Source organism: Ranitomeya imitator, chromosome 4 (assembly GCF_032444005.1).
Source record: "Ranitomeya imitator isolate aRanImi1 chromosome 4, aRanImi1.pri, whole genome shotgun sequence".
NCBI lineage: Eukaryota > Metazoa > Chordata > Amphibia > Anura > Dendrobatidae > Ranitomeya > Ranitomeya imitator.
Window position 1 is genome coordinate 429,380,974 of NC_091285.1, and position 24,611 is coordinate 429,405,584.

The window sequence follows — 24,611 nt, forward strand, 5'->3', positions numbered from 1 at the left end:
TTTTAGACCAAACTGTCAGAAAGACCCCATGAGAGCCCGTAATTCTGTCCTCACAGCCATGCCCCAGGTAGCTCGATTGGCTTTCTCCAGAATTGGCAGACCTTCCCTTGGTGTTCTCTTCAGGATAGGGATGAGGAGCCCGTGCACACCAAGATAGGGATGAGGAGGCCGTGCACACCAGGATAGGGATGAGGAGGCCATGCATACCAGGCTAGGGATGAGGAGCCCGTGCACACCAGGATAGGGATGAGGAGGCCGTGCACACCAGGATAGGGATGAGGAGGACATGCATACCAGGCTAGGGATGAGGAGCCCGTGCACACCAGGATAGGGATGAGGAGGCCGTGTACACCAGGATAGGGATGAGGAGGCCATGCATACCAGGCTAGGGATGAGGAGCCCGTGCACACCAGGATAGGGATGAGGAGGCCGTGTACACCAGGATAGGGATGAGGAGGCCATGCATACCAGGATAGGGATGAGGAGGCCGTGCACACCAGGATAGGGATGAGAAGCCATACATACCAGGATAGAGATGAGGAGGCCGTGCATACCAGGGCAGGGATGAGGAACCCAAGCACAACAGGATAGGGATGAGGAGCCGTGCATACCAGGATAGAGATGAGAAGCCATACATACAAGGATAAGGATGAGGAGGCCATGCATACCAGGATAGGGATGAGAAGCCATACATACCAGGATAGGAATGAGAAGGCCGTGCATACCAGGGTAGGGATGAGGAACCTGTGCCCACCAGGATAGGGATTGGAGCCATGCATACCAGGATAGGGATGAGGAACCCGTGCATACCAGGACAGGGATGAGGAGGTTCACACTAACTCCTTGTGATAATGTTAAATAGTCTAGAGATGTAAGTGTAGCCGCTTATGAAAAAATACGGCAGACTTGCTGGTGTTTGGTTTTTTTGGTGGCTTTTCTCTATGCTCTCAGTGATAAAAAAAAGAGTGAGCTTCTTCCAAAGCCATCCGAAAAATAAAATTGTTACTTCTTTTAACCGCTTCACGCTTTCCTAACCTCAAATCAGTTAAAGGTAGCACCAAATGACAAAACATGCTCACAGCAATCTCACTGTTCCATTTCAGTGCATTATACTCATTTTAATGAGCCACATGTACAGCGCAGTTTTTTTGGGGTTTTTTTGTAAGGCAGATTCCGACTGAAAAACACTTCTTGTGCACATAACATAAGTGGTACAAAATAATGCGCTTTCTAAATATAGAATTAACCAACTTTCTAAATAGTATTTGGCTGTTATCCTAAGTCACATTTTAAGGCTGGTTAAACTGTCGATAGCGACTTGTAGGATTGCCGCTTCCAACAGGTGACTTCAAGTTCTCCTCCTCTCTGAATAGGCAATTTGCATATTACCGGTAAATAGTATTTCCTTGCATTTTGCTACTCTACATAGTGGGCTGCAGTGCAGTTTCTGGCAAAGCTCTAACAGCACAGTATATAAAAGTATATAAACTAATGCCTGTAGAATTACTAGCCTAAAAGGGGCGATTCAAGACAAAAACAGGATTTTTGGTTGCTTACCGTAAAATCTGTTTCTTGGAGCCTCCATTGGGGGACACAGGAACCATGGGTGTATGCTGCTGCCACTAGGAGGCTGACACTATGCAAATAAAAAAATTAGCTCCTCCTCTGCAGTGTACACCCCACCGACTGGCATTATACTCTTCAGTTAGTGAGAAAGCAGTAGGAGAAAAGTAACAGGGTTGAAAAACCATAACCACAAACTTGAGAACTGTAAACGTGAGAACAGTCATAGAACATATAACAAAAACATTGGGAGGGAGCTGTGTCCCCCAATTGAGGCTCCAAGAAACAGATTTTACGGTAAGCAACCAAAAATCCTGTTTTCTTTATCGCCTCTCATTGGGGGACACAGGAACCATGGGACGTCCCAAAGCAGTCCCAAGGGCGGGAAAAACAGACTTCCATCAGGTCAGAGGACTCACCACTGCCGGCTGCAAGATCCTTCTGCCTAGGCTGGCGTCCGCCGAAGCGTAGGTATGGACCTTGTAAAATTTGGCGAACGTGTGGATGGAAGACCAGGTTGCCGCTTTGCAAAGCTGTAGGGCGGAAGCCCTGTGGTGCACCGCCCAGGAGGCGCCGACTGCCCGGGCGGAGCGAGCCTTGATCCCAGAGGGAGGCACTCTGTTCTTGACCAGGTAAGCCTCCAGAATAGCCGTTCTGATCCAGCGAGCGATAGTCGCCTTAGAAGCCGGCTGGTCTCTGCGCGAGCCATCAGGAATGACGAAAAGAGAATCCGTCTTCCGGAAAGTGGACGTTCTATCCAGATAGATCTTCACTGCCCTGACAAGGTCCAGCTTGTTCAACGATCGCTCCAGAAGATGAGTCGGAGCTGGACAAAAGGAAGGTAGAACGATGTCCTCGTTGAGGTGGAATGTGGAAACCACCTTAGGAAGAAAGGAAGGCGGAGGCCTGAGGACCACCTTGTCCTGGTGGATAACCAAGAAAGGAGGACGGCAAGAGAGAGCCACCAACACGGAGACGCGGCGGATAGAAGTGATGGCCACAAGAAAGGCCACCTTCCAAGACAGAACTGATAGGGAAACCTCCCTGAGAAGTTCAAAGGGGGGAACCCTCAGAACGTCCAGTACCAGGTTTAAATCCCATGAATCCACAGGGGCCCTGTACGGAGGGACCGCGTGGGCTACTCCTTGAAGGAAGGTCTTAACCTGTGGTCTGGAAGCTAAAGTCTTTTGAAAAAGGATGGAAAGCACAGAAACCTGGCCCTTTAGGGAACTAAGAGCATGGTCCGAATCCAGTCCTGCCTGAAGGAAAACCAAGATGGAAGGCAGGGAAAAGGACATAGGTGAAACGCGGTTGGACTCGCACCAACGGAAGTAAGCCTTCCAGGCACAATAGTAGATCCTGGAAGACGAAGGCTTCCGAGCCTGAATCATGGTGAAAATCACCCGGGCCGAAAGGCCGGACGCTCTTAGAACTGCGGTCTCAACAGCCACGCCGATAAACTGAGCGACTGAGAATTCGGGTGGGAGATCGGACCCTGAGACAGCAGATCGGGCCAGACTGGAAGGCGCCAGGGAGCGTCCGCGAGAAGATTGACGAGTTCCGCGAACCAAGCTGTCCAAGGCCAATCCGGGGCGATTAGAATGACCGGCATCCCTTCTGCTTTGATCTTTTTCAGCAGTTTGGGAAGCAAGGGAAGGGGTGGGAACAGGTAGGGCAGCCCAAACTGTGACCAAGGAATGGCCAGAGCGTCGACGTCCACTGCGAGAGGATCGCGAGACCTGGAGACGAACCGCGGAATCTTCCTGTTCGTTCGAGACGCCGTGAGGTCCACGTCCGGAGTCCCCCATCGAAGACAAATCTGATGGAAGACCTCCGGACGTAAGGACCATTCCCCTGCCGCGAGACCCTCGCGGCTGAGGAAGTCGGCGGCCCAATTGTCCACGCCGGGGATATGCACCGCGGATATCACCGGAACCGTTGCCTCTGCCCAAAGGAGAATCCTGGATACCTCGGCCAAGGCGCTCCGAGTTCCCCCCTGATGGTTGACATATGCCACCGCCGTGGCATTGTCCATCTGGATTCGGATAGGAAGGCCCCTGCGAATCCTTTCCCAGTGACGAAGGGACAGAAAAATGGCCCGGATCTCGAGGACATTGATCGGTAAGGTTGACTCTTGCGCTGACCAGCGGCCCTGTACAGTCAGGTGGCGAAACACTGCACCCCAGCCGAGCAGGCTGGCATCCGTCGTCACCACTTGCCAGTGAACTGGAAGGAAGGACCTGCCCTGGGACATGAGAGACCGTTTGACTCGGGGGGAGAGTCGGATCGGGCGGTCCATGGGGAAGACAGACCTGTTCCACTGAGACAGGATGGCTTGCTGAAGAGGTCGAGAATGAAATTGGGCGAAGGGAATCTCTTCCAATGTTGCTACCATCCTCCCCAAAACCTTCATGGCCGATCGGAGGGAGGGAGGCCGAGGGCCCTGGAGCACGCGTACGTCCTGACGAAGAATGGATCTCTTGACTTCGGGGAGAAAGACCCTGGTCCGACGGGTGTCGAAGAGCATGCCCAGAAAGATGATGCGCTGAGAAGGAATAAGACAGGACTTCTTCTGGTTGACCAACCACCTGAAAACGGGCTAGGGTATCAACGATGGACAGGCTTTCGTGAGCCTGAGAAAAGGACGGAGCCTTGATGAGGATGTCGTCGAGGTATGGAAAAAGACCCAGACCTCTGACCCTCAAGATGGCCATCAGTGCCGCCATGATCTTCGTGAAGACTCTTGGGGCGGTATGCAAGACCGAACGGCAGGGCGACGAACTGAAAGTGTTCCTGGAGCACCGTAAAGCGCAGGAATCGGTGATGTCCTGGAAATATCGGAACATGGAGGTAGACATCCTGAACATCTATGGAACACAGAAATTCGTGAGCCTCCATGGAAGCGATTACCGAACGAAGGGATTCCATCCTGAAGTGCTTTAGACGGACTCTCCTGTTCAGTAATTTGAGATCCAGAATGGGACGCACTCTGCCGTCTTTTTTCGGTACTACAAAAAGGTTTGAGTAGAAATCTGTGAACCGTTCTTTTTCTTGGACGGGAACGATTACCCCGGCTTTGAGGAGAGACGCGATGGCTGCGAAGAAACCCGGAACTAGAGCGGAATCTCTTAGAGGTCGGGATTCGAAGAAACGATCCCGGGGTCGAGAAAGGAACTCTATCTTGTATCCCGAGGATACAACTTCCCTGACCCAAGCGTCCTCTACCGAGGAGATCCAGACGTCCCTGAAGAAGAGACGGCCGCCCAGCCTGGGAGGTGGCCTGGCTACTAGTCGAGTCATGCCGAGGAGGTCCTTCCAGTCCTGGACCTGGAGGATCTACCCTGGGAGTAGCGAGGAAGGAGTGGGCCTCAAGGATACCGTCTTCTCCTCTTGACGGCCTGTGGCCTCTGTTGCTGCTGGGAGAAGGAATTTGATGCCGCGAAGCGCCAAAAGGACCGAAAAGACCAAAATTGACGTCTAGGAGGAGGGCGTCGAGGCTAGGCCTGGGGAAGAAGGGAACTCGTACCCCCTGTAGCGTCCTTAATGAGTTGGTCTAGCTTAGAACCAAAGAGACGAGACCCCTGAAAAGGAAGGCTGGTAAGGGACTTTTTAGAAGACAAATCCGCCTGCCAGGCCTTAAGCCAAACGGTTCGGCGGATGGCAACCGCGTTGCTGGACGCCTGAGCCGCACAAGACGCGGCGTCCAGGGAGGTGGAGACCAGATATTCACCCGCGTGAGAAATCAGGTAGGCAAGTTCCGCCAGCTGTCCGGATTGAACCCCGTCCAGGATGCCCTGACGGAGCCGTTTGGCCCATTTGGAAATGGATTTTGAAACCCAAGTGAAAGCGAAGGCCGGGCAAAGACTAGCTGAGGCCGCCTCAAAGGCTGACTTCGCGAAAGATTCTATGACCCTATCGTTAGAATCTTTCAGCGATGCTCCGCTGGACAGTGGGAGAACCGTGTTGGTGGACAGTCTGGAAACTGGAGGGTCCACTGAAGGAGAAGCAGTTCAATTAGCGGTGAGCTCCGAAGAGAAGGGATATAACACGCCAAGTCGCTTTCCTCTCTGAAAGCGTCTGGTCGGGTTCTCTCTTTCTCTAGCCGTAATCTCCTCGAATTCTGGGTGAGGAGCGAAAAACTTGGAAGGTGGTTTAGCCCGTCTAAACGAAACCGCCTGATCTGCGGGTTCCGTAGAGGACTCTTTGATGCCACAGGTTTGATTTATCGCTCCAATAAGATTCAGAACCATATCCCTCATGGTAGCGATTTGGTTCGAATCCAGCTCCGAAACATCCTCCGAGGGGACATCAGAGAACGCCTCGCCTGACTCAGGGGAGGAGGATCGGGAGGACGCCGACCGCAGAGGAGGACCGAGTGGCGAGATGGAACAAGAAGAGGACTCAGACCGGCGTTCCTGTCTGGACCTTTTGCGGCTAGCCGTGGATGGCTCGGACGGAATTTCCTGCGTCCCGCTGGCTACTGCGGGGGTCTGCAGGGGTAACCGATCCAGCACGGACACCAGGGTTTGAGACACCCGTGTTAAATCGGCCACCGATTGGGACAGAGAGGAGGCCCAGCCTGGGATGGGGGGGATCACTCTCGGGTGGATCGGCCGGGGGATCCTGGGCAGTGGGAACAAACGGGTTGCTGCAGGACTGACATATGCAAAGTACTTGACTAAGACAGATGAGGAAGAAGCAGGAGGACGAGAGCGGCCCCCTTTAAGAGGTAGACATTTTGAGAAGGTCCCTGAAGAAAATGCCGGCGGGTTAGGGGACAGTGGGGCAGAGGGGATGTCAGTCTGCAGTGCAGCTACTCACGGACCCGGTCCTGGAAGATGTTCCGCTTGCGGTGGGTCTCCGATGAAAGAAGGTGGAACTCCTGCCCTGAGGTGCTGTAGTCCTAGTGCGGTGGCGATGTGAGGGTCGCGCTGCGTGAGCACCTGCTCCTGAGGAGCGGTGAGGGCCCACAGACGTTGTCCCTGGAAGAAGGGGGCGGAGTCAGCCATAGAAGCGCCGGTGGGCAGGGCACGGAATGTCGGGCGGGAAAAAGCCCGCCCGCAGAAGCGGTAGTAGAGGAGCGCGGGACCGGAAGTAGGCCCCGGCCTAAGCCGGGACCTAAAGTAGAGGCCGGCGCCGCCGGAGAAGGGAACCGCGGCGCCGGAGCAGTGCACCGCAGGCACTGAGTAGAGCGGCAGCCTGCCAAGGCCGCCCGGGAAAGCGGAAGTGGCGGGGTCGCGGCGCCAGAAGTAGGCCCCGGCAGAAGCCGGGACCTAAATTAGAGGCTGGCGCCGCCGGAGAATCGTGGCGCCGGAGTGCCGCCGGAGAATCGCGGCGTCGGAGCGCCGCAGAAAGTAAGTGGCACGGCATCCTGCCAAGGATGCCGTGCAGACACAGGACACATTGTGACCGCCGAGAAGTGAGACCGCAGGGGGGAGCGGCGCGGCAGCCTGCTAGGCTGAGACTCTATAAGGGAGACATTGTGGCTGTGCGGCCGCCAATGAAGGAGAGCTTAGGAGGAAAATGAGTTACAGCCCTTGTGGCTGTCCCTGGGATCCCTCTAAAATAAACGCCATGAGGGAGGACCGGGGGACATCTGGAGAAAAGATCCCGGGGGAATGGAGGGGAAATACTCACCTAAACATCCCACGCCGTTACTAACCTGAGGGGAATGAGACGTCCACGGAGCTGTGATGGACGTCCTCGTCTCCTCCGACCGACAGGCTCTGGTAGGCGACTGGGTGGGGGACGGGGCCAGGACCGGACTTCTGAGCACGCTTGTGTGCTAGGATCTTGGTCCTGGAGAGGGATCTATGAGGATACGGGGTGGCAGTACACACCGTACTCATAGTCCGCTTTGTGGGACTACAGGTGTGACTGCTCACCCTGTATCCCTTCCGAAAAAAACCTGAAAGAAAACGACGCACATTGAGGTAGATAAGGGTCTAATAAAAGACCCGTGTCCACATCCTACTGACACTAAGCTAAACTGAAGAGTATAATGCCAGTCGGTGGGGTGTACACTGCAGAGGAGGAGCTAACTTTTTTATTTGCATAGTGTCAGCCTCCTAGTGGCAGCAGCATACACCCATGGTTCCTGTGTCCCCCAATGAGAGGCGATAAAGAAAAGCAAGGGTTCACTTTTGCCCAAAACAGCAGCACTCTAGCTTACATGCTAAGGACTCAAAGACAAACATGTTATATGGATGTGCGTTGTCCATGTGCACCATGGAAAGCACACAGAGACCACGCATACCCACTGTAGCCAATGTACATGGGCAATTTTCCACACAGACCAATGGAAGAAAAATGAGAAAAAAATAAATTTTATAAAAAAAAAAAAAAATTCTTATAACTGACCATCATTACTCTCAAATCATACTTTTTTTTTTTCTTCTTCCCAGGAACATAATTGGACAAAAAAAAAAAAAAAAAAAAAACACAACACACATCTCACAATGATCTAAGTGATAACATTGACAAAACTGCTAAAAGCTAGTAATGCACGAATGTACTTGGATAAGGCGTCATTCGAGCATCTTCAGGTGCTAACCAAGTGACTTCGGTGTTCTCGAAAAATATACTAGAGTCCTAACGCCTGCATGTCTTCCTGCATGTCCTGTGGGTCTTTGACAGCAGCAACACATGCAGGGATTGTCTAACAAATAGAAAATCCCTGCATGTGTTGCGGCTCCGAGTTGTGCAGGTGCAGGGACTCAAACATATTATTCGAGAACGCCGAAATCACTCGGTTAGCACCAGACCATGCTCGATAACACCTTATCCGAGCACGTTCGCTCATCACTACTAAAGACTGATGTAGTGTGGCATCGTTTTCAAAGATCAGCCATGACAACAGTTTTTTTTTTTGTTTTTTTTTTGCAGTAGAGCAAAATCAAAACACTTTAAAAAAAAAAATAAAAAATTTGTAGACTTGGTCAAAAATACACACAGAGGAAAAAAAAAAAATTAAAAACGATCTACAGATTACTTACCGGCATATATGGTCCTTACAAATGTGTCAGGTGACTTAATGTCAATTACATCAGACACTGGGGCTACGTCAAGCTTTGCTGCTACTCTGGGCAGGAGATTCTGCAAGGCACCCAAAGTGAAAGAAATTATTCCAGTTACACAATTCACTATAAATACGTTTTCTTGCACCAATGCACCTGGAATATACATATGTGTCAACTTTTCAAATAGTCTTACTTAAAATGTTCCATTGTCCTAGGTCTATAGCTCCTCTATAAGCTGTACTCAGAACCTGCATGTATAGTCGCTGCTGCCTGTCTGAGCTATAGATGCATAGGTACGATTCAGAAAAAATGCTGTGAAGGTGGACCTTGCCTTTAAGATGGATGTGTATTAAAATACATACATGCGCAATTTGAGCACACTTCCCGTCAGTTTTTAAAAAACAGGATTTTTGGTTGCTTACCGTAAAATCTTTTTCTCGGAGCCTTCATTGGGGGACACAGGAACCATGGTTGTATACTGCTGCCACTAGGAGGCTGACACTATGCAAATAAAAAAGTTAGCTCCTCCTCTGCAGTGTACACCCCACCGACAGGAAGTAGGATATTCAGTTAGTGAGAAAGCAGTAGGAGAAGCAACGTAAAAAGAGAAAGAACTCAAACGTTAACAATATAACAATAAACAGAGCTGTTCAACTTGGGAGGGAGCTGTGTCCCCCAGTGAAGGCTCCGAGAAACAGATTTTACGGTAAGCAACCAAAATTCCTGTTTTCTCTATCGCTTCATTGGGGGACACAGGAAACCATGGGACGTCCCAAAGCAGTGCCTGGGGTGGGAACAGCAGTCAACTCCAATCTAGGTCGGAGGAACTCACCACCGTCGCCTGCAAGGTCTTCCTATCTAAGCCAGCATACGCCGAAGCTAGGCATGGAAGAATCGCGAACATGTGGAGGACCTATCATCGGTCTGTAGAGGTGCAAGGCGGAGGCCCTATATGTGCACCGCCGGGAGGCGCCCACTGGCCGGGTGGAGTGCACCTTAAACCTGGAAGGAGGAGTTCTGCTCTGACCTGGGAAATCTAAACGTTGCTGACCGGATTTTGCGAGCATACGTTGATTTGGAGGCCGGAGGATGCACCTCGCCCTGACCAGGTAGCGTGATGAGCGAAAGCTAGGAAGGATGAGTCCGAGCAGGACGAAAGGAAGGGAATCAAGAACGATGGACAGAGCCATGGAGAACCTCGGCAGGGTAAGGGCAGAGCACTGAACCTGTGATACACAGAATGTACAAAACTGCTGCCACAGACTCTGAAAGCGGTTGAGAGCCTGAAAGGAAGGTATAAAACGAAAATGGACCCGCACCTCGCAAAAATGCAGTAATGTCCGATGTCTTGAAGAAAAGGAGGGCCTGAATAAAGGCTTTCATAAAATGAAGGAAAGACACGCGGTCCCAGGAGAACAACGAGGTTTAGCCTGAGGAAGAAGGGAACTTGTCCTCCGATGACCTCCTTAATAATTGGTTCAAGTTGGAGCCAAACTGACAAAAACAATCGGAAGGCAAGCTGGTAAGTGACTTTCCTAGAGGATAAGTCCTGCCACGCCTTAATCAAAATGGTCCTTCGGATGGGCACCAGATTGCTGGATGTCCAAGCAGCACCTGCAGCTGCATCCGCAGGGGTGGATACCATGTACTTCCTTGCAAGAGTAAATTAGTCCGCAAGGACAGCGATTTCCTCCGATCGGACTCCATGAAGGGTGCCCTGATGGAGCAGCTTAGCCCATGCGTCTATAAACTTTGCTGCCCAGGTGGAGACAAAGGCAGGGCACAATGTATCGACGGACACTTCAATGGTCGACTTTGCTGCCATGGACTATTAGTCCGCCATTGGTATCCTTGAGGGATGCTCTCTCTGGGACAGGAGGACTGTATCGGTGGAAAATCTGGAAACCGGAGGGTCCAGAGACGGAGAATAGGTCCAGTTCGCAGTAAGCTCAGGAGAGAGGGAATATAGGAAACTGAGACGCTTCCCTCTTTGGAACGGCTGGACTAAGGCTTCCAAGAGAAACCCCAGAAAAGACCATTAAATTGAAATGACAAGAAAAGACTTGAGAGTAGGGTACTGAGGACCTGCTAGAGAGCCAAACGTTGGGGACGTACTGAGGGGGACCTCGGGTGAAACCCTGGATCTCAACCCAGCAATGTAGGCTCTGCTACATCAACAAAACGGCTCAGAAAGGGAGAACCGTTTGAAGAGACCACCTCTTTCCTGTCTAAGTAGATAGAACGGAAACTATCAGACGACTCCGCAGACTCAGATCCATCAGGAAACTAAACTTACGTGCACAGGGATGAAGATGGTTAACAGGGACTATGGAAAATGTAGACAAGATGGGCATTGATAGGCACAATCGGATATGAGAGTCAAAGGAGGAGAGTCCATGGAAAACCTGGGGAATGTCAATTCCATGGGAAGTTGGCTCTAGGAAGGAGTACATAGGCCCCAGAAAAAAACTTGACTGCCAAAAGAAAGATCCTTACCTATGACGACATGAGTGACCCTATCCGACCCGGACCCTCTGGAACGGGGAGAGGATTCTAGTGTGTGGATCTACTTACCTAGGTATAAGACACCACACAAACGAGAATAATGGTGAAAAGGATACGAATCCCGCTGAAGGAAGAAACGTATTATCACCAAAACCCCATCATTGGATCCAAGGGTGGAGCAGCCTTCTACACTGGACAATGCTTGTACAGAGTAAGATCCAATTCCTATCCGAGGTGGGAGAACCTGTTCCTGCCACGGTCGGAAATAAAATCCCAGAGCTGCTCGAGGTTTAATCCAGTGTCTGTAAGAAAGAAGAGGTAAGTACTGACACATAAACGGGAAGCTCTGTATTGAGGTAGTTCAAAGGCCCATAGAACAGTGCAGTGAACAATCATGAGTCAAGGTATTATACGAGCTCTGACTCCGTAAGAGACAGCCAGAACGTATAATACTGTAAATCATATGATAGGAGTAACGCACTGGATAGTGCAGATAGACCTAGGACAGCACTGTAAACTGACCTACTGGATAGTTAGTGGTAGGCCCAAATAACCAGATGGAGAGGAAAGGCCCCTGGGGAGCAACACTCAATTAAGGCCCAGTGCGTGGCTGAAGAAAAAACTGCAACCAGTTGGTACCTGACACCAGCGTGACCGACCTACCTGAAAGTGGACAGGCCACTTATGCTGCCACTGCAGTCCACCCTGTGGCACCGAGATCCACCTTGTGGTACGTAGTAGATCTTCTGTTTAGCTGTTAATAGACCACAGACGTTATTGACCCTGAAACACACGGTAAAAGTTGTGCCTCTGACTCACCTGAAAGCAGATTGTAACCGCTGCGGCAACCAACCAGAAGTGATGAATACCGGGCACCTCTCTTGAGTGGTGACTAGAGGGGAGCCTAGGTAGCTGCTGCAAAGGACCCATAAGAGCGTGACCTGACTCTGGGGCAAAAGAGCAAGACTAATGCAGTAATCGATCTCGGACACGTCTAAACCACTGGAAAGACGCAGGTATTGACTAAATGTGTCTGGAAGATGACATCTAAAACCTGGATAGTGGACAGAGTACTGCTGCAATGGAACGGGAGGAATAGGAGAGTGCGTCTGACTTACCTGAATACATTACAGAACGCCAGTATCACTGCAGTGGTCAATCCAAGACACGTCTGATCCGCTGAAGAAACGACAGTTTCAAATACCATACTGTACCTGGAAGGTGGTGCGTGAGAAACCTGGATGACGGATAGAGTACTGCTGCAATCGGCTCTCGGTATCCTGTGACTAAATCAGCATGGAGAGAACCCTGGAGAAGGGTATAGGAGAGAGTTGATTCTGTGTTGCGGTCTAGGTCATGATACCTGACGGCATTATGCAGAATAAAAGCTTCCGTGTAGTAAGCCGCAGCACGGAGTCTGTCTTGAAGTATGTCCTTCCGTGCTCATTCTCCTGAAGGTAGGACAGTAGGCTTGTCAACAGGGAGACTAAACTCTACTCTCTGTTGTGCACCTGAGGTCAAACCTTTGGACCTGCAATATGTGGTCAGATTCTTTATCCACTGAGCCACAGCAGACATTGCTGGGAAATATGATGGACTCTTAACCAGCTGGAAGTCAGGTCCGAACACTGCAGTCGTGAAGTGGGTAGGAGCAGCTCCCCTCTCTGCTTAGAGCAGTGTAATGGTTGCATCTGGAGGGGGCTGCAGGGAGATGGAGGGCGAGTGCCTGAGAGCAGGAGATATGGAAACGTTCGATATGCCACGGCTCTAGCATCACCATGTGTAGAGAAATAGCCGAGCCTCGCACTGCTGAAGATCAAGGCACAGATCTGCAATAGCAGAAACCACAACAGTAGTGTGACAAAACGGAAAACTCTGAGGAGAAATGTGCAACTGAAACCTTCTGTGAAGTGGACGCCATATGGCAGGTTTTATAATGGTCCATCTCCCTGTGGAGGGTGAGGGGCGGACAATGGCACAGATGACGGCAGCGTGGGGCATACTGCCATACCCCGCTGGTAACTGCCCGGCTCTAGGGCACTTATTACACCAGCGACTGCACTGCTCTAGAGTACTAATACGCCAGTGACTGCACGGCTCCAGCGTACTATTAAGTATTACTCTGGTGACTGCACGGGTCTAGAGTACTACTACGTATTACGCCAGTTACTGCATGGGACTAGAGTACTGATACACCATCGACTGCACGGCTTTAGAGTACTATAACGCATTACGCCAGTAACTGCACGGCTCTAGAACACCACCGCCATTACGTATTACGCCAGTGGTTGCACAGGTTCTTACGAGGGTTAGGAGACGAGGGCAGAGGGGAGTGTCAGTCTGCAGTGCAGAGCTACTCACGGCAGACGAAAACTGATTCCAGGTAGAGGAAGCTGTCCAGCTTGCGGGTGGACCTCCGGGGAAGTGGCCCTTTAGGCAGGAAGGCAAAGTGAGCTCCTGCCGCAATCCAAGAAGTGGGAACACGCAGATGGTGACCGCTGAGAAGGACGCCAGCTCTCCGTATCCTGCCAAGCGTAGTGGGGAGGGCAGAGTCTGCCGAGCGCCCAGGAGCACCAAGATGGTGCTGGTGGGCGGAGAATGCGGGGAGGAAGATTGTCGGGCAGGAGAAAAGCCAGCCCGAGCAAAATGGAAGTGGGCGGAGACACGGCGCCAGAAGTAGGTCCAGGCCAAAGTTGGGACCTAAATTAGAGGCTGGTGGCCACCGGTGAAAAAGACCGCGGCGCCGGAGCAGTGCGCCGCAGGTAATGAGCGGCGCGGCAGCCTGCCAAGGCTGTCACGCTGTAACAGAAGGCATTGCGGCCGCCGAGCAGTGCAGCCGCAGGGCATGGGAGGAAGCGGAGTGGCAGCCTGCAAAGGCCACCGCGCCGGAATGCATTGCGGCCGCCGAGCAGGGAGACGGCCGTCCTGAGGTAGAGCAGTCGTAGCCACTGGAGAAGCGGCGCAGCCGCCAGGAGGGAGCGCGGCTGCCTCAAAGGCCGCCACGCGATACGGCGATTCTGACCGTGCGGCTGCCTGCATGTAACGTGGTATGCTGGGATCCCCTAATACAAATAAAAAAAATATCGAACCGCACAGCTTAGAGGAACCCCTTCTCGCCGCTGAAAAAGGCCCCCACATCTGCGAGTAATCTGGGATGGGACGGGGAAAATACCTCAAAAAAATCCCACGCCGTTACTAACCTGAAGGAATGAGACGTCCAGGGAGCTGTGATGGACGTCCTCGTCTCCTCCAACCAACAGGCTCTGGTGGGCGAGTGGGTGGGGGACGGAACTAGGACCGGACTTCTGAGCACGCTTGTGTGCTAGGATCATGGTCCTGCTGAAGGATCTATGAGGATACGGGGTGGCAGTACACGCCGTACTCATAGTCCGTACTGTGGGATTACAGGTGTGACTGTTCACCCTGTATCCGTCCGGAAAACCAGTAAGACAATGTGTAATAACCACAACCACAACCCTAAACAGCTTTTCAACACTTTCAATTCTCTACTCCGTCCCCCCACACCTCCTCCCTCCCCCCTCATTTCTGCTGATGACCGCCTCTTTCTTTAAACAGAAGATCGTATCGATCAGAGAAAGCTTTGGCCCACAGCGCCCACTGCCCCTCTTAGCTGCTCAACCCTGCTCCTCCAAAACCAGCTTCTCCACCATGACAGAAGATCAGCTCTCCACCCTCCTGTCAAGATCACACCTCACCACCTGCACGCTTGACCCGCTCCCATCCCACCTCATCCCTAACCTTTCCACGGTCTTCATCCCAACCCTAACGCACCTCTTCAACCTCTCACTCACAACAGGTGTCTTTCCCTCATCCTTCAAGCATGCCAAGATCACACCCATCCTCAAAAAGCCCTCCCTCGACCCATCCTCTGTGTCTAGCTATCGCCCAATATCTCTTCTCCCTTATGCCTCCAAATTGCTGGAGCAACACGTCCATCTTGAACTGTCCTCCCACTTCTCCTCCTGCTCCCTCTTTGATCGGTTACAATCTGGCTTCCGTTCCCATCACTCAACTGAAACTGCCCTAACTAAAGTCACCAATGACCTACTAACTGCCAGGAGCAAGCGACACTACTCTGTCCTCCTTCTCCTGGACTTGTCTTCTGCCTTTGACACTGTTTACCACTCCCTTTTGCTACAAATCCTCTCATCCCTTGGCATCACAGACTTGGCCCTTTCCTGGATCTCGTCATATCTAACAGACCGAACATTCAGTGTCTCCCTCCCCCACACCACCTCCTCACTTCGCCCCTTGTCAGTCGGTGTTCCTCAAGGCTCTGTTCTAGGACCCCTACTCTTCTCCATCTACACTTTCGGCCTGGGACAGCTCATAGAATCCCACGGTATGCAGTACCATCTCTACGCTGACGACACGCAGATCTACCTCTCCGGACCTGACCTCTCCTCCTTGCTTACCAAAATCCCGCACTGTGTCTGCCATTTCAGACTTCTTTTCTGCTCGCTTTCTACAACTGAACATGGACAAAACAGAATTCATCATCTTTCCCCCATCTCACTCTACCCCTCCACCAGACCTATCCATCAATGTCAATGGCTGCTCACTATCCCCAGTCCCACTCGCCCGGTGCCTCGGGGTGATCCTCGACTCTGCCCTCTCTTTCAAGCCACAACTACTGCAACCTCCTACTCTCTGGACTCCCCTCTAGCATTCTGGCACCACTCCAATCCATCCTACACTCTGCTGCCCGACTAATCCACCTGTCCCCCCGCTATTCCCCAGCCTCTCCCCTGTGTCAAGCCCTTCACTGGCTTCCTATCGCCCAGAGACTCCTATTCAAAACCCTCACACTGACATACAAAGCCATCCACAACCTGTCTCCTCCATACATCTGTGACATGGTCTCCCGGTAACTACCTACACGCGACCTCCGATCCTCCCAAGACCTCCTTCTCTACTCCCCTCTCATCTCTTCTTCCCATAACCGCATCCAAGACTTCTCCCGTGCTTCCCCCATACTCTGGAACTCTCTACCCCAACACATCAGACTTGCGCCTACCATAGAAACCTTCAAAAAGAACCTGAAGACTCATCTCTTCCGACAAGCCTACAGCCTGCAGTGATCCTCAACCTACTGAACAGCCGCACAGCCAGCTCTTCCCTCTCCTAGTGTATCCTCACCCACCCCCTGCAGACTGTGAGCCCTCGCGGGCAGGGTCCTCCCTCCTTATGTACTCGTGTGCCTTGTTATCTGCTCATGTTTAATGTATTTGTATATATTTGCCCCGTATTCACATGTAAAGCGCCATGGAATAAATGGCGCTATAAAAATGTATAATATTATTATTATTATTATTATTATTATTAACTGACAGCCACCATTAGCTGGTGTCACACTTGCGAGTGCAATGAGAGAAACTTGCGCGAGTCTCTCGCATCAATACCGACACTGCCGTCAGCACTCAGTAGCGGCTGCATGTATTTCTATGCAGCTGAACGCTCCGGTCCCAAGTGCCCGGTATTGATGCGCAAGTTTCTCGCATTGTACTCGCAAGTGTGACCCCGGCCTTAAAGGAAAAGTATGTTGAGGCCAGAAGGTGACTACTGTTACACATAAAGACTAATTATCCTGGGCTATGCATGTTTATATCACACACACAAGCAAACAGACCACTCACTTTTCCAAAGGCGGATGCTCCCGCACAGATGTGAGTGAAACTGAACTGCTTCTGGGCTTCCAAAACCAAGGGAGTCAGTTCCTCTGATAAGAAAAATATGTTGCTCACATCAGTTGTGAATGAATATGCAGTTTTGAAGTCTTCCAATACAGATTATCGCAAGTTATAAAAAAATACACAGACATCTCCAATGTCATAACCGAAGGCAAGAAGTGTCTGGCATCACGACATATAAACATGAAAACTTCAGACCTGGCAGAAAACCCTTGTATGCTTCATGCTGAGCAACAAACAGCTTGGAAACTCCTTGAACTTTGGCCAATTGCTCCGCTACCTGCAAATGTAACCAGAAAACAATTAAACGTAAATTAAGCTTCTGTATACAAGACCAATATTAGCAAATAATGCAGCAGGCACGTATTGTGTTGCATTACATGATAGATCTGCAGGTAACAAAAGAGAAACTTCCAATTTTTTTGCATTCAGTTCTGTAAATAGTGCATTAATCAACAGCCTAAAGGTGTAACTTTTCTAATTCTTGACTTGTAGTAGCCCCTGTTAAAGAGGTTGTCCGGGACATGTATAAATCAGTGAGGGATTCTAGCGTATAATGTACCGTTAGGTTTTTGCTGTTTCTGCACTCCCTGTGCTCATCATATGACTGCTTATATGTGAAGACCACATTTTCTTCTGTTTCTCCCAAAAGTCTCAGTTGAAAGAAAGCTAAAACACGTCGACACACGACGGCACATATGTAAATCAAACTTGCGCAGTCATGTTACCAGTAGAGAGAGTGCAGAAAAAAAACGCCCACTGGACCAAAAATCACAGAAAGAACAGAGAATTATACAATGAATACACAGGTTATACAAAACTATATAACAATTACTCCATTGCTCCTGCTCTATAACATGGTGCCTGCAGATTGGACTGCATTTCCATGGTAAAAGGTTCCCTTTTAAGGGAATCTGTCATCAGGTTTTTGCGATTTAATCTGAAAATAGCATGATGTAGGGGCTGAGATCATGATTCCCGAGATGTATCACTTGCTGTCGTTTTGATACAACTCCTGTTTTCTCTACTGAAGAGCTAGCAGTTGTCCGAATACTGCGCTCTATATAACCTCGCCCACACCACGGATTATTAGCTTTCTACGTACACTGTGCATAAGCAAAAACACTTTGAAGAGAAGGACTATAAACCAGCTCACCCATGATGCATAAGCTGAGTTTCGGGAGCACGGACCTGCTGTGTCCAGGCGTGTAGCATGACAAGGGACATGTCATGATTAAGGGAGCTTAGTCTCCAGAAACGCGTTCAGATTCGTACCTATATTGTTTGTGCTGAAGTTTGCATCCTCCATGTTTAAGTTTGTGAATAAAGAAAACTTTTTTTTCACGGATTCGGTGAAGCTGGACATTTTTTTTTCATAAGCAAAAACACTCTTATCAGTGGTAGGGGCAGGGTTACACAGAGCAGTTCACTAGGACACACGAGGTAGCTAGTCCTATAATGATAGTCTCCTGCTGATAAAACACTAATTTTACAAAAGCAAAACAGTCTATTGAATAGCACATCACTGGAATCAGGCCTTCGGCCAATAAACGCTGCTCTGAGATCACATAGCAAAAAACTACTTAAAGATTAAATTTAAGTACTGTTGATAAAAGAATGTTCAGATCCACAAACCCCTATGGATTGCTCAAAGCCAAGGGTTAAAAGCACTCAGATTAAGATTGGTACGTGCAGAGCAATATATGAGCTCAACAGTAAATGGGTCTACACAGCAAGTGCTTTTGCCCCTCGGTTTCAAAAATCAGTCGGAGTCTCAGAACCTCACCCTCCACCAATCAATAGTACTTAACAGTGGTAATGACATAAATACGGTAATATGTAAAGTTATTTGCATACATCCAATAAAATCGAATAGGTCAAGTCTATTACATTTAAAAGGTGTTGGTTCCTTTATGTACATTATGTAAAAGTGAGCTGGAAAGAGGAACAGCCCACCTATTAATATATACTCTATGTTGTTTTTTCGCACTATGAAGCCACACAACACTAAACAATTCTTGAAGACTAGGACTTGTGCAAGCACAGATAAAAGCTAGATAGTAATATGACTAAATATCCTTCTCTGCATTTCTGAAAGTTCCTGGACATCCAGGACACTAGCGCATTTGCAGTGTGCTTTAATGGAAGTTGCTGATGGACAATTCTTATCTAAAGTTACCGTTATTTAAGGACGGAAGCTACTCTGCTGCCAGGAAAGGTGGTTTTACCAACAGATACAGAACTTCTATAGATTATGTAGATTGTTAAATTTGCTCCATCCCCTTTTCCTGCTCATAAGTAAAGATTACATATAAAGGAGGAGTGTAAATGAAGGGGCAGTCCAGCGCTGCTCAATTCCGCACCAGGGAATGAACAGCAGCAATAATAATAATAATAATAATAATTTTATTTATATAGCGCCAACATATTCCGCAGCGCTTTACAAATTATAGAGGGGACTTGTACAGACAATAGACATTACAGCATAACAGAAATACAGTTCAAAACAGATACCAGGAGGAATGAGGGCCCTGCTCGCAAGCTTACAAACTATGGGGAAAAGGGGAGACACGAGAGGTGGATGGTAACAATTGCTTTAGTTATTCGGACCAGCTATAGTGTAAGGCTCAGGTGTTCATGTAAAGCTGCATGAACCAGTTATCTGCCTAAGTATGTAGCAGTACAGACACAGAGGGCTAATAACTGCATAAAGCGTATGAGAACATGATGCGAGGAACCTTTTTTTTTTTTTTTTTTATAAATAGGCCACACAGGGATCGTTAGGTTAATGCATTGAGGCGGTAGGCCAGTCTGAACAAATGAGTTTTTAGGGCACGCTTAAAACTGTGGGGATTGGGGATTAATCGTATTAACCTAGGTAGTGCATTCCAAAGAATCGGCGCAGCACGTGTAAAGTCTTGGAGACGGGAGTGGGAGGTTCTGATTATTGAGGATGCTAACCTGAGGTCATTAGCGGAGCGGAGGGCACGGGTAGGGTGGTAGACTGATACCAGGGAGGAGATGTAGGGTGGTGCTGAGCCATGGAGTGCTTTGTGGATGAGGGTAGTAGTTTTGTACTGGATTCTGGAGTGGATGGGTAACCAGTGTAATGACTGGCACAGGGTAGAGACATCGGTGTAACGGTTGGTGAGGAATATGATCCTGGCTGCAGCATTCAGGACAGATTGGAGCGGGGAGAGTTTTGCAAGAGGGAGACCGATTAGTAGAGAGTTACAATAGTCCAGACGAGAATGAATAAGTGAAACAGTCAGAGTTTTTGCAGAGTCGAAATTAAGAAAAGGGCGAATTCTAGAAATGTTTTTGAGATGCAGGTAAGAAGAGCGAGCCAGTGATCGGATGTAGGGGGTGAATGAAAGGTCAGAATCAAGGATGACCCCAAGGCAGCGGGCATGTTGCTTTGGAGTAATGGTGGACCCGCACACGGAGATGGCAATGTCAGGCAAAGGTAGGTTAGTAGAGGGAGAGAACACGAGGAGTTCAGTTTTTGACAGGTTTAGTTTCAGATAGAGGGAGGACATGATGTTAGAGACAGCGGTAAGACAATCACTGGTGTTTTCTAAAAAGGTCGGTGTGATATCGGGAGCAGAAGTGTATAATTGGGTGTCGTCAGCATAGAGATGGTACTGGAAACCAAATCTACTGATTGTTTGTCCAATAGGGGCAGTATACAACGAGAAGAGGAGGGGGCCTAGGACTGCTCCTTGAGGAACCCCAACAGTAAGGGGAAGGTGAGAGGAGGAGGAACCAGCAAAACATACAGTGAAGGATCGGTCAGAGAGATAGGAGGAGAACCAGGAGAGAACGGTGTCCTTGAGGCCGATGGAGCGGAGCATAGTGAGGAGGAGCTGATGATCCACAGTGTCGAATGCTGCAGAGAGATCCAAGAGAATTAGCATGGAGTAGTGACCATTAGATTTAGCTGTTAGTAGGTCATTAGAGACTTTAATGAGGGCAGTTTCAGTAGAGTGTAAAGAGCGGAAGCCAGATTGAAGAGGGTCGAGAAGAGAGTTATCTGAGAGATAGCGGGTAAGACGGGAGTGGACCAGGCGTTCGAGGAGTTTAGAGATGAAGGGAAGATTAGAGACAGGTCTATAATTAGCGGCACAGTTTTGATCGAGGGATGGTTTTTTAAGTAATGGATGTATGATGGCATGCTTAAATGAGGAGGGAAAAATACCGGAAGTGAGGGAAAGGTTGAATATTTTTGTTAGGTGAGAGGTGATAGCCGGGGAAAGGGACTGGAGGAGATGTGACGGAATGGGGTCACTGGTGCAAGTGGTCGGGCGAGAAGATGCAAGGAGCCTGCTTACTTCTTCTTCTGTAACTGCTTCAAAGTCAGAGAGTGAACTAGATGCAGTGGGGGAGGGAGGACAGTGCATGGTATGAAGAGATTGGGAGATGATTTCCTGTCGAATGTGGTCAATTTTTTCTTTGAAGTAATTGGCCAGATCGTCAGCACGGAGATCCGTGGTTGGGGCCTGCTCTCTTGGGTTGAGTAGGGACTGGAACGTGTCAAAGAGACGTTTAGGGTTATTGGACAGGGAGGTGATGAGGGTGTTGAAGTAGGTTTGTTTGGAGAGGTGAAGGGCAGAATTGTATGTCTTTAGCATGAACTTATAATGGATGAAATCTTCGGGTAGATTAGATTTTCTCCACAGACGTTCTGCGCACCTGGAGCACCGCTGCAGGAAACGTGTTTGCAGCGTGTGCCACGGTTGTTGCCGTCTGTGCCGAGTTGTTTTATGTATAGGAGGAGCAGCTTCATCCAGAGCACTTTGCAGGGTTTCATTGTAATGCTTCAATGCAGAATCAGGACATGAGATGGAGGAAATAGGGGCCAATGAGGACTGCAAGTTCATCATAAGTTTCTGGGTGTTAATGGCCTGTATGTTTCTATAGGTGTGGAAAGTGGGGGTGACCTGAGTGGGATGGCAGTTCTTGACAGCAATGACATCAAATTGCCACATGCCTGTCAAGACGTGTACCCAATCTGTAGGTATCAAGCATGTGTCCTATTCACAATGCAAATAACCATTTTAGAGAAGAACAGGACTGGAACTCTAGTGCCACCTATTGACTTGGGGTAACAAGCCAAACCAGAAACTCCATTTGCAGACCTTTGTTTTGGGGTTTTTGCTCTTCATCAGTGTCAAGCAGGAAAGAACAGGTTTGGCTACGAGAGACCTCTAACAGAGGATATAAGAGGCAGGAGCACGTATATGCCATGCACGGCTCTGAGAACTTAAAAATGCAAATTGTCTCTTTAGAAAGGATGACTGGAGGACTTCCTATAGATGGCACTAGAGTTCCAGTTATCTTCCTCTCTAAGAGCACCAGTCCAGCAGGTTTTATTATTGGAGGGCTGCTACTAACCTACGTCCCCTGCTCCTAGCATTATGCTCACCAACCGCTGTCTTCATCTTTTATCGGCGCTGCTCCGTTCATCTTCAGCAGGTTATGACCTGTCGGATCACTCCAGTGTTTGCTAGGTGATCTGAAAGTCACTTCTCAATGTAAGTCTGTGAGACCCAGAACGAGGCTCTGATAGATTTCCATTGAGAGCTTGTGGCTGAGAAGTCACGGTCACAAGATGGCAGTGTGGACAGAAGCGGCTCCGGGAACAGCTGAAGATGGCAGCTGGTAAGTATAAGACTAGGATGAGGGACCTTACATTAGTAGCACCACTCTAGTGCTGAAATACAAAAAAAACCACTGGAGTGATGCTTTAAATTCCCTGGGGAGCTCCGCACGGCCGATAAGTCTCCTTATCCTGCACGGCCGATAAGTCTCCTTATCCTGCATGGCCGATAAGTCTCCTTATCCTGCATGGCCGATAAGTCTCCTTATCCTGCATGGCCGATAAGTCTCCTTATGCCAGCACGGCCGATAAGTCTCCTTATCCTGCACGGCCGATAAGTCTCCTTATCCTGCACGGCCGATAAGTCTCCTTATCCTGCACGGCCGATAAGTCTCCTTATGCCAGCACGGCCGATAAGTCTCCTTATCCTGCACGGCCGATAAGTCTCCTTATCCTGCACGGCCGATAAGTCTCCTTATCCTGCATGGCCGATAAGTCTCCTTATGCCAGCATGGCCGATAAGTCTCCTTATGTCAGCCTGGTGCTCTCCAGAAGGAGAATCTTCACCTCCTATTTATAGGACACGTTTATGATAACTACCAGCCGTGCAGCTGTATGACCTATGGAGTCGGGAGGCCGGTAACGACATTTCCCACCTGGATGGAGCAGCACGTCAGGGACTGCAGACATTACCTTGGAGCAGTCAGTCCCGGCCAGCAGGCAGCTCACATCCCCGCCCAGCTTCTTGGCCGCAGTGATTGCACTGAGAGTAACAGGTGCCACGTGCTGTGTGTCATGTTCAGCAATAACCAGAGTGCTCAGCAACCTGCGCAGAGAGGAGGACTAAACAGGAGCGTCCATTAGTGAAGTCATGCACTGTACACCATACTCTACACATAGCGCAGACAGTCATGTGTCTCCTCCGACCGTCAGCAGCCAGTACTCACCCTCCGCTGTGTGCACGGATTCAGCGCCCTATACATGTCGGACACAGAGGTGACCGGGACGGTGACGTCTAAAGCTTAGGACGGACACTACGAGGGCGCACGACAATGACGTCACGGCGATCTGACAGCACGGGGGAGGCGATCACGTGATTGGACGCCGCTAGTATTGTGCTATGATTGATAGGCAGCTGATGGCTAGGAGGCGGGGCCTACTGGTCACGTGATCAGTGTTGCTTGCAACAGAAGCGTCTAACTTGCATGAGGAGAGCTGCAGTGTGCGCATGATTGTAGCACGTGACAATGCTCATATTTGTCACCAGAAGGAAGAAGACAAACTGTTCCCTCCAATAAGTGTGGGCGTATTTGGGAGCATCGTCCCCATAACCTGTTCTCCTGCCCCATAATCCGTTCTCCTGCCCCATAATCCGTTCTCCTGCCCCATAATCCGTTCTCCTGCCCCGTAATCCGTTCTCCTGCCCCGTAATCCATTCTCCTGCCCCGTAATCCGTTCTGCCCCATAATCCGTTCTCCTGCCCCATAATCCGTTCTCCTGCCCCATAATCCGTTCTCCTGCCCCGTAATCCGTTCTCCTGCCCCATAATCCGTTCTCCTACCCCGTAATCCGTTCTCCTGCCCCATAATCCGTTCTCCTGCCCCGCAATCCGTTCTCCTGCCCCGTAATCCGTTCTCCTGCCCCGTAATCCGTTCTTCTGCCCCGTAATCCGTTCTCCTGCCCCGTAATCCGTTCTCCTGCCCCGTAATCCGTTCTCCTGCCCCATAATCCGTTCTCCTGCCCCGCAATCCGTTCTCCTGCCCCGCAATCCGTTCTCCTGCCCCGTAATCCGTTCTCCTGCCCCGTAATCCGTTCTCCTGACCCGTAATCCGTTCCCCTGCCCCGTAATCCGTTCTCCTGCCCCATAATGCGTTCTCCTGCCCCATAATGCGTTCTCCTGCCCCATAATGCGTTCTCCTGCCCCATAATCCGTTCTCCTGCCCCATAATGCGTTCTCCTGCCCCATAATCCGTTCTCCTGCCCCGTAATCCGTTCTCCTGCCCCGTAATCCGTTCTCCTGCCCCGTAATCCGTTCTCCTGCCCCATAATCCGTTCTCCTGCCCCATAATGCGTTCTCCTGCCCCATAATCCGTTCTCCTGCCCCATAATGCGTTCTCCTGCCCCATAATCCGTTCTCCTGCCCCGTAATCCGTTCCCCTGCCCCATAATGCGTTCTCCTGCCCCATAATCCGTTCTCCTGCCCCATAATCCGTT

General features: G+C 50.1%; 1 protein-coding gene across 1 annotated transcript in view; it reads right to left on the reverse strand.

Annotated features, from left to right (window-relative positions):
• ETFA (electron transfer flavoprotein subunit alpha) overlaps positions 1-23,585 on the reverse strand; it is a 72,010-nt gene extending 48,425 nt beyond the window's left edge. The window contains exons 1-5 of the mRNA XM_069765537.1: positions 23,345-23,585; positions 23,091-23,240; positions 16,997-17,078; positions 16,745-16,827; positions 8,559-8,658 (exon numbers count right to left, since the gene is read on the reverse strand). Coding sequence (XP_069621638.1) covers positions 8,559-8,658; positions 16,745-16,827; positions 16,997-17,078; positions 23,091-23,240; positions 23,345-23,380 — 451 coding nt within the window. The 5' untranslated portion in view covers positions 23,381-23,585. The remainder of the gene's footprint in view (positions 1-8,558; positions 8,659-16,744; positions 16,828-16,996; positions 17,079-23,090; positions 23,241-23,344) is intronic.
• Positions 23,586-24,611: the final 1,026 nt, after the last annotated feature.